Raw genomic sequence first — 16,514 nt, 5'->3', positions numbered from 1 at the left:
ACTATTTAAAAAGCAGCCAAGAGTTAAGAGCATTCGTTGCTATTCTGCAGTTGAACATAAAGCTGTATTTAGATATATTATACAAAAATTTTATCTTTTTCCAAATTTTAACTACCTAATAAATACAGTAATCAGTAATACTACTCTATGCTTTACCAAGCAAGCAAACTGCTATTTACTGAGGTTGTCTTCAACATTGCATTTTAAGTTAAAGCAGGGGTCTGTTTAGAAGAGATTTGGAAATTTATCATTATTGTTTTGTTAATCTATAAATCGAGGGAAACTAAACATAGTGCGCGCATTCTTATTAATATTAAATATTTTTTTTGGAAATAAAGAATTGAATAATTTATATTTATTCATAAAATTAATTAATAGAATATTATGTGAATAAAAATTAATTCTAATAAAATATTATAAATTTAAGAATTGTTTAAGTTTATTTAATGCATAACACATTAAAAGTGATACATTACTAGGTTGTGTTATTTAAAATATGTCAATTGAAATTATTAAAAATATGAGTGACTTTGTTTCCATTAACTATCCAAAATGAATATTCTGTGTCAGTATAGGCTAAATACCAAATATCTGTAGGTTGAATCTCTAATTTAGCAGCAATTGTTGAGCAGTCATATCTATTTACAATTTAAAAATTTCTTGCAAAGGTTTTCAGCAATTTTTGCAATAACAGGACACTATTTGCATAAATTCACAAAAGCAGGACCCTGGTTGAAAGAATGTGACTTAACGCTTATTTTATATTCACATATTATGAATAGTTCTTTCGCAATTTTACAAAAACAGAACTTTCACAAAATGTCTGGACAGACCCCCAGTTAAAGTTAACTCCTTTAGCTCTCAGACATATTTTTTAGACCTTAAAATGTGAGGCCAATTTCACATTCACGTGGCAGATTTTTTCCGAGCTATCTACGACAAAACCTACTGAGAAATCAATAGCTGCAAAGATAAAATCACTGGCTTAAAAAGTAAATGCTCAAACGCACGATTTGAATTTTCCATATTGTTTAAAATATATTGAGATATTTAAGAATCATGCGAAAAAATATATTAATAACTGTCGAAAATACAATCGAAAAAATTATATTGATTTAAGATACTATCAGATTAAATTAAGAGTATTAAAAGTGATTATCTAAATGCATGGTTCAAATTGTACTGTTACAAATTAATTGTAAATTTCTGTAAGAATATTATAATGTTCTGCGACAATGTCGCAGTGAATCTGCCTCGGGGTTTCACATACGCTGAAGTTCACCTGCCTCATGTAATTCAGCAGAAACAAATTGATAATTTCAAAAGCATTTTATCATATTTACAAAATGAGCTTACACATTAAGGGATATTATATTGTTAGCAAAAAGATAAACACGTGAACAAAACACTCAAGATGACACCAAGACCCATTCAGTGTTTTCACTTCAGGGCGAGAACGCGAGAATCTCGCATATTTTTTCCTTTTTTCGCATTAAAAAATTATTACCGCGAGAAATTCGCGCATTCTATAAATCAATTTCAAAATTCGCGAATTTCTTGTCTATGAAAATAATGTAAACACATTAAACATCGAAATCGATAAATTGAATATTGACATACTAAGCACATGTCAAGATACAGATTATAACAATTATGAAGAGGAAATGCATGATATCTTTTCAAAACTAGATAAATTAAAAATAACCTTAAAAGANTATGTATAAAATGTAACACTGACTCTCAATGTTAAATGTATATACCATAACACAGAATCTTGTCTTATAGTTCATAAACCTTTTGATATAGCTAAGGAATAGATTTTAACATTAATAACAAGGCAGTAATAACTATGGTCTTTGAAGCATTTAGAACTACCACAAGAAACAAGGCTGGAAAACACACCGTACTAGTGTTTAAAGCCCTCTGTACTAAAAGTTCATTTCTCAGTCTCGTATGAAGACCAACCAAATAGCCAGTGGCAAGTAGACCTTAATAACTTAGTAGTAACTTTTTCCTCAAAGTTAATGAGTAAGCGACTGATACGGAAAGGTTCTTTTCCTTTAATAGTCTCTTTTTTTCTTTGATTGAATTATATCTTCTGGCAATACGATATACCTTTAAATAAAATAAGTGAATTGTTAGAGAACTCTATCCACTATCTTTCTACCACATACTGATGAATTCTGAAGGGCGAAAATTTTGAATAAGGACATTGAACATTTTAATGATAACTGTGTTTTCCAGAACCTTTTTCCACTTTTATCACATGCACACTTTTTTCGCTGACTCCCCACCTGGCGAGTGGCTATTTTGAGGTCACATGATAACTGTATTTAAAATTAAGAGTAACTTAGATAAACTGAATTGATTGATTTAAACAAAGATTTAGATTTTCTGTAAATTATAATAGTTTACGCACCAGGGAATATATTATACTTGATTTATTAGAAACATTAATTAGAAATACAGAAAATTCTCAGTATATTTCTTAATTTCTAAATATTTCCTCTAAATGAAGTTTTTTTTTAAATCAAAATTTCCTCCCATTCTTTTTAGGTTAAACACTTCTTGAAATATCTTAAGAATGTAAAGTTTATAGATGTTAAAAATCTTTGATTATAAAAACAAAGAAAAAAAATTATTAAATGCTCACATTTACTTAACTTAAGGAATTATAACCAATAAATACACAAAATGACATGTAATCTTCTTATAATTAAAAAATTTTGCAGAGAGACCAAGGGGCCAAATAGATTTTAAACTTATAATTCTATTTTTTTATAATATATAATAATATGCAGATGTTTGCTTGGGGAAAGGGGTGCTAAAAGTTGTATCTTTCGAGTAAGTTCCTTTCCGTGATATTTTTTTAAAAAAAGTCTTCGCATGCCGCTGCCAAGAATTGGCGATTATTCTGCAGCAGATCATGAGATGGAAATCTATCAGGGTTCCAACTTTTTAAACAAAGCAAAAATTAAGGACTTAAATAGTATGATTGTTTATCATCAAATATACCACCAGTGACAGTGCCAATTATTTACCCTTCTTAAAAAAAAAAACAATTTTATTATAATGTAGATACTGATAGTATTATATCAATTAACAAGGCTTGCCAAAGTGGGACCAAGCAATTTTTGCAAATCGGGGTTGGTTTTTTTTAAAATTAATATTACCAGATTATTAAATGTTAACAAGATTTGTGAAACTAACTTGCAATCCATTTTTAATGATTTCAGATTTCATTGAAATTGAATTGAAAAACTAAAGAAATTAAAATTTGTAATTTTTTTCACACATTAAAAAAGAAAGAGTAAATAAAGAAATTTGGGGAAAATATTGAAAAAATTAATAAAACAAAATTTCATATTTCGCTGCTACACATACATCACATTCAGCTGTGGGCCAATCATGCTAAATATTCTGTTATGCCAAAAAGTTTGTCTCTCTAAAATGGCCCTCCCTCAATGCAAGGTTTAATTCAGGTGATAAGATAATGACTTTTTTAAAAATATTTTTGGTAAAACTGAAAAAATTGTTCCTATCAACTATAGTGATGCTGAGAAAACCTTGTAACAAAATTGAGTACTTTTAAGGGCCCTTATTTTCCAAAATAAAAATTAAGCAGTTTTTAATAACCGTCTATCCACCAAAAACCCTCATTTGTGCAATTGGCAACTACTTAACTTTATCTACAAAATTTGCCTATATTGTGACAATAAAAGAATTAAAAATCAAAATTCAGATTGATAATAAGTAACAATTCATAGTTATTACCTGTAACATAAACTGAATAGTTAAAATAGAGCAAACATTATCACCTTTAAAGTCTTAAGAGTGCCATGTTTTTATGAAAATCTATTAAAACTTTCAATAAGTTTCAATATTTTTTTTTAACATTAAATATATAATAAATTATGATTATAATTGAATATAATGCAAGCATTATGTTTTACTATCCAACAAAAATAAACATGTCCCAGGTTTTGACAGTTTATGACATGCAATATCAAAACCACGAGATGATGTCAAACATTAATGTAAATAATACGTTGAATTATGATAACTTTACACACACTAACAATCGGTCATACATAAAATAACTCATTAATCATATAAAGTAGTTATGATAAAACTAATCAAAATCCAACATCAATAATACACTAATTCCATTTGTAATACAGATGTTTGATTAGTATGTACAGAAGCACATTGGAAACTTATTGTTAGAGTGAATTTATAATCATTATATTATTTTCCAGGGTTGGCTCAGCACTTCCAACAATGTTTGGATACTCTGATCTTGTACAAACCTTGGATAAATTTTTATAAGTTAAACCATGTTTTTTTAATGTATCAATAACCAATATATATAACTTAATAATTGGGGGGATGTAAAAATTAAACAAAAGCTTATTTACTTACAGCTTAAACAGCAAAGTAACACTTAATCATTAAAAACCCCTCAGAAATATGACTATTAGCACAAAATGGTATTAAAGTAAGGAATATATTCTTAACATCGGTATATTTCACTCAATTTACAAGGTAAACAACCTTTATCAAGGTTATATTACTGACTTTACAACATTTCTGAAGAAACAATGCAATGCTAATAACTCTACAAAATAATCAATCATGCGAGAATTTGGCGCCATGTACCTAGATTTACAATATCCAAAATTTTCAACAACAAGCTCAACAAGAAAATCAAAGTACTTAGAATTTCCGTATGAAAAATTTTTATAGAAAAATAAATTAACAAGTAGTAAAAATAAGTAATTACCATTAAGATTTCAACGAAACCGTTATAAGAGGAAAATCAAAACAAACAATACGTATATTAACTATTCTAATCTGTAAATTAATACAGATAAATAGGTCAAATTCTCACCTATAAAAAAGAAAAGGAAAAATTCGTGTTTTCAAGGAAGAGGGAAAATCTGGTTTGCAGAACATTTAGGCTTAAATGGAGGTCAATACTTTTATTAATTAAATTAACAAATTTAGTTATTTTCATGATAATAAGAGAACTATTAGGAATAGCTTTTCAAATATGTTATCAATACTAGTTCGATTTTTACTTACCCGATGAAAAATTTCATGAAGATCACGTTATTAAAAATAAGGTCATATTGCAATGATGATGACGCGTGACATCATGAATTCAACGTACCTATCAGTAAAAAAAATCAAAATATAGAATGGCACTTAATCAATATAAAATGAGCTTACACTAAATTTTAAAATGCTTTTGATTTTAATACCTGTAATTAGACAATATTTTTAATTTATTTCAGCAATCTAAAATACGAACAATGAAAACAAATCACCACTCGATTGCAGATTGCAACTAAACAGGAAATGGCTGCAAACGTCACTTTTGAGCTAGGCCAATCAGAACAATCATTTGTTTAATTGCCACCAGCTTTAAAGAAATTATGTTAGTTTACACTTTCAATTTGTTGTATTCTTTAAGATAGGCCTCAAGACAATGTTTTAAAGAATTTGTGGCAGAAGACAGACTTTTGCGATAAAGCATGGTTTTAAGCTGATGAAGTGAAAAAAGTAAATAAAAACAAGACGATCGAGAGGGGATCAGAATTTTAACATATTGCGTATAATAACATTAAGGATAATCAGTTCCATTTATAATTAAGAAACCTTTAAGATAAAAAAAAATTATTTTTTTTTATCTTGAATCTTGGCATTATTATAAATCTTTGTAAAAATTTAACAAATGGTATTCATGAACTTTGAAAGTTTGAAACAACTCCTTTTAGAGACTGCCCAGTCAGCTGATGCAGATAAATGTTTGGAATTGATGAAAACATATAACACATTATCTTCTGAAATGTTTGAAGTTTCAAATAAGAATGGTGATACAATTGTACATCTTGCAGCGAAGTCTGGTTCAACTGCTATTATTAGGTATTATTCATTCATTGCATCTTTATGAGACGACATTAATGAATGCTTGAAATGCGTTTTCCTCAAGAATTTTGATCTATATATGTTTGTAAAGTAAAGCGAAACGCAAATATATCACATAACATCAACTGTACAAACTGTTGAATATTCTCAAGAGAGAGTGGACAACTTACTGACCCTGTTAAGTTAACCACTCCGTAGATTGATCACCTGTCTAAGCTCACCTTAATTATCGAGTATCTAAACGAGCAAAAACAATTATATTTCTCCTTTGTAGATTGAGCACTTGTCTTTGTGAACCATCATAATAAAGTTTTTTTTTTCCGTGTGCAATTATTATTGCCCTGCTAGTGGTCAACTTACACAGGTCTCATTGTACGTACAAATGAATTAATATATGCTTCATTTTTTGCTATTAAAATGAAAATATATATTAACACAGGGTATGAAATTTCAGTTTTGAAGTTACTAGCAAATTTTTGCTTGGCAATATTTTCTCAAAAAATATTATATTTTAAGGAATGTAGTATAAAGGACTTTTTGATGATCATAACAGCAAAGGGAAGTAGAAAAATTAAAGCACATTTATTGCAAAATATTAGTATTTTTTAAAAGTAAGGTTTGAATGATTCCATTATTATCCAAATATTATTAAAATAAGAAAAAAATATCAGAAATGTTCTGATACTATTTACATTTATGTTCATGTACTGTATCTTATTTGTAATATTTAATTTTTTTTAAACAAGTTTTTTTAAATTTTTTTTAAACTTAAAACACTTAGCACAAGTTTTTTTCTACTTGAAACAAATTACTTAAAACAATTTATAGGTCTATTAATTATAAAGTTAGTGATATTAACCAAAAAAATTATTTTTTAATTTTTAAAATGTATTCTTTTACAAATCCCTTTTTATCTCAAACTTAATCTCATCTATTTTTTTAAATTCAAAATTATCAGGCATTTTAAGCATAACAGTTTGATTTACTATCACAAAATTTTAAAAAGTAATTAAAGTGAAGCACTTTCTAATCTACAGTCTTATTAAAAAAAAAAAATAGTATATTCTATGTCTTATAGTAACTGCTACCAAAAACTGTCATTTTAATTGTTTTTCTTTTAAATTTGCTAATTTCTCGTAATAAGAATAAATTTTTTTTCTCTTATTATAATTCGATATTTCTAGCTTGATGTTTATTTAAAAAAAAAAAAATCAGCAACAATCTGTTTTTGTGAAAAATTTTCCCACAAATTTTATTTTTATGTTGAAGTATAATTTTGTCTAAAAGTAATTTTAATAAGTTAAAAAAGTAAAATATTCAATGAAAAACTTATAAAAATTTTATTTTTTTGTTGATTCTTGGAAATTTGCTAATTTTACTTCTCAAATTTTTTAAAGATTCTGATAAAGTTTGGTAGAGTAAAATTCTCCCATATTGGTGCCCTGATTTCCATAAAGAAGAAAAAAAAGTTGAAGCTTTTTATGTTACATATATGTATATATATTATATTATACCAGGGGTCTGTCTAGGTTTTTCTGAAAGGTACCTATTTTGTGAAAATTTAGACATAATTTGTGAAAAATTATATTTAAAAATCCAACACAAAAATATAGCAGGAATATGGATTTATCATTTCTTAAGGAATACAAAAATAAAATTTTAAGAAAAAGTATTTTGTGAAACTACCGTTTTTCCTAAAATTAAATTTGTGAAACTACCGTTTTTCATAAAGTTGAATTTGTGAAGGTACCGCTAAACGGTAGTAAATTCGGTCTGGACAGACCTCTGTATACCCTTTGGTTTGCTCAGCATAAGTTAATCTGGCTTGTAGCTCAAATTTCTGTTCAGGGGCTCTTTGCTAGTAGTGTACATTACGATATATTTTTTAATCAATAACTTTTTGGTTTAGATATTTGATTTATCATCTATGTTTATTAAATATTAGAAAAAATAAACGTAATTAATATCTATAGTTTGATAAGACTTATTATTATTATTTTTTTTAAAATCTTCTTGAAGGCAGAAGACGCTATTTATTACTTTTTAGTCTTTTATTCTTTTAATAATATATTATCTTGTAAAAAAATGTTTTATGCCTTTGTGCTGGTTCAATCAATTGCGATTTTTAAAAAAAAAAATTTAAACTGAGCTAGTAATTATTTTATTTTAATCTATATCAATTAAAAATTTGTTATGTAAGTGTTACTAGTAAGTTTAAGTTATTAATTATTTTTCAAAATTATTAACTTCACTTTTTTATGTAACAATTTTATTCATGTTTGTTTCCAAATAGATGTAAGATGATAATAATGCAAAATTAATTTGGTTAAAAATAATTAATAGCTTATTCATGAATAAAATTTTATGAAACTTTCATGCCTTTAAATTGTTAATATCAGTACGTTTCTAGTTTCTTGATGCCTATGGTGATTTTTATACATTTATTTTGTCCTTACTTTTTCTACTATTTTAAGAAATATTTATGAATTAATTTTAATTACGTTTTATTTTATGCTGAATTACTTTTTACACATTATACATTAAATAAATGTAAGCTTATTTGTAATGCAAATTTTTGTTAATGAGTATAATTTGTCAAACTTTCAGGCTATGTTTTCTCCACTATGGATTAGATATACTAATTCAAAGAAATAAAGATGGGAAAATGCCTCTTCATGTTGCTGCTCATTCTGGACAACTTCAATGTGTAGAATATCTTTTATCACGTAATGTTCCTGTCGATGCTTTAAAAAGATCAGACTGGTATATCTAATATTTTTGATTGAAAAATAAATTTAAAAGGAATAAAATTTCATTTAGAAATATAATTGCTAGATAATGACCTACATTTTTTATGCTTTGTGATATGTAGGTGCTTTGCTTGGGGCTATTTCTGTATCATGATCTTTTGCACCAACTACAATCTACAAGATGCCAAATGGATTTTAAATTTACAAACTATTTTGAATTTTTTTTTGTAAATGTTTGCCCGCAGGTGGATTCGAGTTATACCCTTTGAGTTGGTCCCTTTCTGTGATATTTTTTTCAGTTTCTTACGAGCCACTGCCTGAAAGTTGCCAAGACTTAACGATTATGCCAATGCAGATCACAATATGAAATCTTCCCCATGCCTGTATTCTTGGCTAGTGTGTATTCACAATAGAGAAAATAATTTCTCAATGGTTCAGCTTTAAAACTTTTTAAAGTTTAAATGGTGGTAAGTATCGTTACAACAAAAAATTTTTATTCTTTAATTGAAAAATTTTCAATTAAAGAATAAAATTTTTTTACTGTAATGCATAAAAAAGTTTAATATTTCAATTATTAAGTTTTTTTTAAAGAGTTGTTATAGGTGTCAAGATGCCTTAAAACTGAACGAAAAATTCCCCCATTTTGTTTTAATGATATATAATGGGTATAAATCGTGCACAATTATAGCACTTAATAATAAATAAAAAAAATGGGGGGGGGGAATATAGAAAAAACTGAGAATTTTGAAGTTAGCATGTAACAGTAACATGCAAAATTAAATGTAACATTAGCACCAGCAAATTACTTATATTTTCTAGTTGCTCCAAGCAAGAATATCTTTTTTCTTGAATTGCTATTGGGAAGGTATAGGTGCTATTGAACATGTGGTTTTCTTTTCTCTCACAGAAACTTAATTTGTTCTGACTAGTTGAGTATAGCCTTTTCAATTCTGATAACTTTTCTCTTATAACTTTTTTGCATTATAAAAGATTGAGTGATTGAGAAAAACTAACATGAAATTAAAGATAAAAGAGTCATACCCTCATTAAAAATTTGAGTTATAGTGATATTTAAGTTATTGAAATTATAGTTAAATAAGTGCTTTTGCTAATTTATTTTATTTTGATTCCAGGACTCCATTAATGCTAGCATGTACCAAAGGTGACCTAAATATTGTTAAAGCACTGATTAAATATGAAGCAAATCTTACATATCGAAACAAAGATGGATGGACTGCTTTTCATATTGCTGCTAGGTAAGTTTAATTATTACTCTCTTATTCTGATTTTTAGTATGAAATAAGGAATAAATTGAAATTTTTTTTTGTATTATAGAGAAGGTTGTGTAGATGTTGTTAAATATTTGTTAAAAATTGATAAAATGCTATGGAGGACACAAAGTAAAAATTCTCGAACACCTCTTCATACTGCTGGTTAGTATGACTACTTTTAATTTAATAAAAAGTGTATTGTAAGAATATGTTAAGTGACATTTTTGTAAAAGTGAAATAATCTGCTTCAGTGTGTGCATAAATTTCAAGAGGCTGTAAAATATTTTTTTTTGACGATCAAAACTCTGTTTTAAAACTTAAATATTTTAAGTGACACTTTGAATAATTATCAGTTTTAAAATGTTTGGAGGCATCAAAAAGCTGCTTTCTTTAAAAAAAAAATATTGTTTGAAAAAACTATTATTTACTGATAAATTTATATATAATAAATAATTATATAATAAAAAATAATTATAAATTTAATAAATTTACTAATTAATTTTTAAGTTTTTAAATAAATTGTTTCTTAAAGAAAACCCCCAAATTATTTAAAAACTTTTACAAACTAAATTATTGTTTTATAGATACAGCCAACCATAACATTTCATTAAACATAGAAGTTTGAGTGTTTTTTAATAATTAGCTCTATGAAGCTCTCAAAACATTTTTCTTTCTTCTTACCAATTGAAAAATCTTAAATTAATTACTCATTGCATTTTTCTTCAAATAGTTAATATTTATTTACAAATTAAAGCCATATTTGGCAAGCAAAAAAAAAATTATTTTAGTGTAAAAATCATATTCAGCTGTAAAATGTATTGAGATATTAAAAATTTATATTTAAAATATATTTCTTAATGAAAAGAACATTAAATATAAACTTTGGAATAAATTATTTTAAGTTTATAGTATTATTTTTTGCCTAAGCAAAGAAGTAATTGTAACCATTAAGCTCTTTAAATGTTATCTGTTCTTATCAGTTTAGTAAATTATAAATTAATTTGTTATTGTATTTTTTACAAAATAATCCATACTTCTTTGGAAATTAAAACACTCTTCTATGAACAAAAGGAAAAAGAAGTTGGAAGAAATACATATATTTTTGCATGAATTTGATGTTATTATAATTTTTTATTTCGTGGCCATAGAAAGTAGAATGCTTTTACGTTTAAAAAATTAGCTTTTGCTGTTTTGTTTTAATGCTGTGAAGGTTCCAATTTATGAGATTATTTTATATAAGAATTAATACTGCTTTCATTTTTCATAAAATTAATAATTTTTAGTATCAGCTATTATTTAATCACTGTAGTTAAAGGTTTTATAACTGTTATTAGCCTCCTATTACTGCATCCTGATTTAAGATTGCTATTGATTTTGTTAAATGATTGTTATGAAATCTGATATAATTCATTATATTTCTCATAAAACTAATCCTTCATAAAATAAAAGAAGAAGCACAGACTTCATTTTCTTAAGTTATATAATTTAATGATAATTTTTAAAACATTTTATTTGCAACTAGAAATATTTTTCTTTTTGTTGCTTTTTGTAAAAAAGGGGGGAAAAAGAACTTAAATCAAGCTTAAATCATGCTTTAAATTAAACTAATATTTTTAAATAAGCATAAAACTTATGAAAATTTTTTATTTAGGGGACTTAGTGTCCTATTGCTAATTATACTTAATTGTAGAAAAGCTTACAAATAGTTTTTTAAGCTTCTTATAACTATAGGCAATTTCTTTTTATACTTGTATTTATTATAAAATTAATTTTCCTGTTTAAATGGAGATTTAACATATTTATCGATAGGTCAAATAAAAGTCCATTTTAGTGCCTATTGTAGTTTATTACCCAGAATGAGTAAATAATATTTAAGTAAGTTAGTAGTGAATGTTTTTAAGCTGTACAGTCCACTGCCAAAATTTATAGTATGTTTATGTTTGTTCAAGTTTTAACAGAATTTTAAAAGAAAATTAAATTCAAAATATAGTTATTTTTTAAAAAAAATTTAATTTAGAAAATGCATACACTGTGATCAAAAAGTTCTCATACGACTTTTGAAACACGTTAAAAAATTATATAAGTGTTGATGTAGTCCCAATTTTTTTCAGACAATTTAGTGTAAGGTATATGTTTTTTGATTTTTTTCAATTTCTTTTTTCCAAAAACTTCACAAAATAATAGAAAAAATAGCCAAAATCACTAGCTAATATTTTAATTCAGTTATAGGTAATCAGTCAAAAGACGCATAATATTCTTCATTTAAAATATATTTTGAAAATAATCTTATTTTTATGCATTTATATTTTGAAGCTCTTCATGGTAATATTGAAGTTGTGAGGCTACTTTTGTCTGACACAGACCAACCAATAGATCCTGTTGACTGTTGTGGAATCAGCCCACTTATGGATGCCATTTCTAGTTGTCATAATGAAGTTTTCCAAATTCTTGTGGATAAAGGTGTAAGTTTTAAAATTTTATTTCAGCAAAAATCAAATACCATTGAGTAAATTGAATTTTAATTCTTATACTACTTTAAGGTTTCAGTTGCATACTAGTTTATTGTTCAGTTAAATATTATTTAACATTTAGGTAATTTCTTTTTTGTAACATTTATGCTTACACAGGGCTCATGTGCATCAGGTAAACTTGAAATTGTCAGGGAATTTGATTTTGGCAAAAGAGCCAGGGTATATTGTATTGTTTAGTAGAAGCCATGTATCTAAATCTTGAATCGATTTTTCAATTTCGCACATTTTCTGCACAAAAAAACAAAATAAAGTTTTTAATTGATATTTTACAAACCACATGCATTAGTCTTTTATCCTGTGGTTGATGCATGGTTTAATTTTTTAATACTAGGCAAATACTTCAATTCTCTTGATGCAATTGTTTTTTAAATTGTGCATTATACTAAGCTTTATTTATACTACACTTTATTTATACTAGGCTTGCAGGTGATCAAATTTGGGTCAACATCTAGTATCTTTATGTAAAATTTTGAAGTTGGAATCATCCTCATATCAATAAAGATGTTTGCAAACAAAATTTTTTCTTTTAATTATTTTTCAGACATACTTTCTAAACTTTTTTATTTATTAATTAATAAACACAAAAAGTGAAAAATTAATTGAAGCAATTTCAACTTATCAAATTCATAAGCAAATTTTAATTAAATTAATAACTAAACTAATAGCCATAAAATTAAAATGTTTGCAATTTTTTAATTTTGTTCCCCTAAGTCACCCTGAAAATTAAGAAATAAAAATTAATTTTAAAATTAAATTTTTTCAAGAAAATAACAATGTGAAAAAAGAATAATTGTTGGATAATAACATCGAATTAATCATATTCATAAAGTATTCTCTTACATCATCATTAGGTAGTGGAAGATCAGGTTTTAAAAGGATTGATCAGTATAATTTGTTTTTGGCAAAAGAGCCAGAGTATGTTGTATTATTTTGTAAAACCTTTTAACTAACCATTTATGGTAACAATAATTAGCCATTAAGGTCCAAAGTAAATCACTATGACATCTATTACAACTATTTCCATTAAAATATTACATTTCAATGTGGTTAAATTTTTTTACGTTTATTTGAAATTAAAATGTTGGTTTATTACTATTCAATTAGTAATAATTTAGTTTAAAATTTGATTTTTTCTAAACAATCATAATTCTTCACTCTTTATAATCTTAATCATAAGTAAGGTATATAATCGCTATGTGATTAATCTGACTCTATTTCTATTTAATTGTCAGTACTTTAATTTTTTTTTAAAAATTCTTGTATGAATATTTGTTTCAATTTATAATCTATATACTTGCATATTATATATTGTACTTGTACTTTTGCTAAATGAAATTCTGTTTCTTAAAAAAAACATACTATTTGACTTATTTTTTCACTAAATATATAAAAAAATAGTTTAATTGCACACTGAACCTAAAATTTTATATTTCTAATAAAATATTGCATAGTATAGTGAAAATATGGTCTTGAATTTTACTGACATTCTCTTAGAATAATCATTGAAATTAAATTCTGAAATTGAGTGAAAACTCTAACTACAATATGCTTGTTTTGGAAAGAAAGTAAACATCTAAAATTTATTAATGTATATATATATATATATTTANTTTTGATTTTAATTTCCAGGCATCGGTAAACAAAACTGATCGTCTTGGAAGGAACTTACTTCATCTTGCTGCTGAAGCTGGGAATGTTGAAGTGTGTACTTATCTTATTAATGTCTGTCACCTTAACATAAATTCAAAGTCAATCCATGGTCTTACAGCTTTACATTTTGCTGTCAAAGTAAGTAGTGCACATTTTTGTCTCTGAACATTTTTGCAGGCATGTGACTCGTCCTCTGATCCACAATTTTTTACTTCTTTATTTTTATCTTTTTTTCTCAATTTTTATTATTATTTTAATTATTTTCCAATTTTTTATTATTTTTCTGACAATTTTTCGGCAAAAATTGAATATGTGTTCTAATTGTTGTAATTTCATAGGTTGATAATATTTTCCTGATTGGTGCTTAAATTTGTATTAAAAGTCTGTTAATATACTATATTAAATTTAATCAAATTAATATACATTATAATTTTCATTGCTCAAATATTTTTCAGGTGTTTTATTTCAGGGAAAATGCATTGTATATGTTACTTATTTATTTGTACTATGTAGTTTGGTTGTAGAATTTATTTAGTTTTTACTTTGCTGCTCTAATTGTTTTACATTCTATCTGATTTTACATCTTCTTGAATTCACAAGATTTTAAAATAATTTATTATTATAATAGTTTATTAATATTCATAAGATTTTAAATTCTCTCTTAAATCATTTAATTTTGAATTTTTCACTCATAATTTTGATTTTAATATGCAATTCAGGCATACTCCCATAAATGTGGGCTTTTTATAAAAATAAACCAAAAAAAAAGTTGCCCGTAAAATTACTTTAGTTATTTATCAATTATTTTTGACTTCCTTAAAATTTAGAATTTATTCAAGACAACAAAAGTTTTTTCTTTTCTTTTTCTAATTTATGTAAAAATATTAACAGAAAACATTTACAGAAAACATTTAAAATAATCTTTAAAAAATGTTTAGTGAACAATAGTAGTTTAAAAATTTAATGAGTGTATAATTATATGAAATATGTGCAAGTTGTTCCAAAATTGACTGACAATTTAAGAAGCAATTAAAAAAAAGGAGAAATAAATTTATGGTTTTCAATGTTTTGCTTATAAAACCAGTATTTCTGTAAAAAATATTGCCTAAGTTTATCAGTAGATGGTGTTTATTAAAATTTTTATTATTCTTTTGGATGCTCTGTTTAATGTATTAAAATTATAGAAAAAAATATTTATTTTAATATACTTTTAATTTTATTTTTTTAGGAAAAAAGTATCTTGTGCATTCAGAAGTTACTTGAATTTGAAGCTGATAAAACAATTCAGGATTGCAAAGGAAGGACAGGTATTTCTACTTTTTGTTTACTATATATTATTCTTTTTCTCTTAATTTTTCTATAACTCTTAATTTTTCCATATCTCTTAATTTCTTATTCTATTTCTCTTAATTTTCTATATCTCTTAATTCTATATCTCTTAATTTTTTTAATTGCAATTCTAGGCAAAGCAAAACTGTTGCTTTAAATGACTTTTTATTAAGTTTTAACTGTTTTTAATTATCGCACCAAATCATGAGGTCAAGTTTTAAATTACCCATCAATTTGGTGTTAAAATGAGCTATTTTCATAAATCAAGAAAGACTTCTATTATATATATATATATATATATATATATTTCAGTATATAAGTCTTCTTTTTTGCCCTTAAAATTTATAGAAAATCAGGGGGATGACTTATACATCAGTAATAAAGTTAGACATTTGTTGATCAGTGTATTATTAAATAGATATGAATAACTCTGTAACAATTTCTTCTCCTTTCAAAAATTATTTTTATTATGTTATTAACAATTCATTTTGCATTTTCTCTCATATTTTTGTTACATTTAAAAGAGTTTTTTCGAAATAATATTTAAAATTACATTCAGAAAATTTTTTTTAAACAAAAGTTAAGATAATTTATCCAAGAGTGTTTTAAAAAAATATAACACAATGAAAATTTTTAAAAGATACCATAAAGCTACAAATTTTAGCTGTTGAGTTGCATAATGAAATCGTCTTCAGATCATTTGAAGAATTCAAAATTCTGCACTTTTTAAAAGATTTTACAATAACATTATTTGAGGGCAAATGTATCATATTCAGAGAGAATAGTACAAAATAATTTTAATTCGAGGAAATTTTGTAGTTTTAATTTTTTTAATGTTTTTTAGTTTTAAAAAATTTTAATGTTTTGATTTTTTATTGGTTGATATTTACACCAGGCATACCAAAAGTTTACTAGCACATAATCAAAAATAGGAAGTTGATTTATACATTGGTATCTATTCATATACTTGTCATTTACATGTTTATAAATATGCATAAATATGTCATGTAAATATATATATATATATACTATATACTTGCATATTATATATT

At 25.3% G+C, this 16,514-nt stretch overlaps 2 protein-coding genes across 3 annotated transcripts in view; one reads left to right on the top strand and one right to left on the bottom strand.

The window, feature by feature from the left end:
* Positions 1 to 5,401, bottom strand: part of LOC107453729 (E3 ubiquitin-protein ligase RBBP6) — a 46,625-nt gene extending 41,224 nt beyond the window's left edge. Inside the window, exons 1-2 of one of the 2 annotated variants that reach the window (XM_043041899.2) lie at positions 5,265 to 5,401; positions 5,086 to 5,173 (exon numbers count right to left, since the gene is read on the bottom strand). The gene's annotated coding sequence lies outside the window, so the exon portion shown is untranslated. The remainder of the gene's footprint in view (positions 1 to 5,085; positions 5,174 to 5,264) is intronic. The other variant, XM_043041900.2, reaches the window with a different exon arrangement.
* Positions 5,402 to 5,464: 63 nt separating this feature from the next.
* The window catches only part of LOC107453732 (ankyrin repeat domain-containing protein 16), an 11,220-nt gene continuing 170 nt past the window's right edge, over positions 5,465 to 16,514 (top strand). Inside the window, exons 1-7 of the mRNA XM_043041901.2 lie at positions 5,465 to 5,928; positions 8,539 to 8,694; positions 9,815 to 9,937; positions 10,017 to 10,114; positions 12,266 to 12,414; positions 14,113 to 14,271; positions 15,362 to 15,440. Of these exons, the coding sequence (XP_042897835.1) occupies positions 5,738 to 5,928; positions 8,539 to 8,694; positions 9,815 to 9,937; positions 10,017 to 10,114; positions 12,266 to 12,414; positions 14,113 to 14,271; positions 15,362 to 15,440 (955 nt within the window). The 5' untranslated portion in view covers positions 5,465 to 5,737. The remainder of the gene's footprint in view (positions 5,929 to 8,538; positions 8,695 to 9,814; positions 9,938 to 10,016; positions 10,115 to 12,265; positions 12,415 to 14,112; positions 14,272 to 15,361; positions 15,441 to 16,514) is intronic.

Source organism: Parasteatoda tepidariorum, chromosome 7 (assembly GCF_043381705.1).
Source record: "Parasteatoda tepidariorum isolate YZ-2023 chromosome 7, CAS_Ptep_4.0, whole genome shotgun sequence".
Lineage (NCBI taxonomy): Eukaryota > Metazoa > Arthropoda > Arachnida > Araneae > Theridiidae > Parasteatoda > Parasteatoda tepidariorum.
The sequence above is the reverse complement of the archived record's forward strand: the minus strand, read 5'-3'. Positions and strand labels throughout refer to the sequence as shown.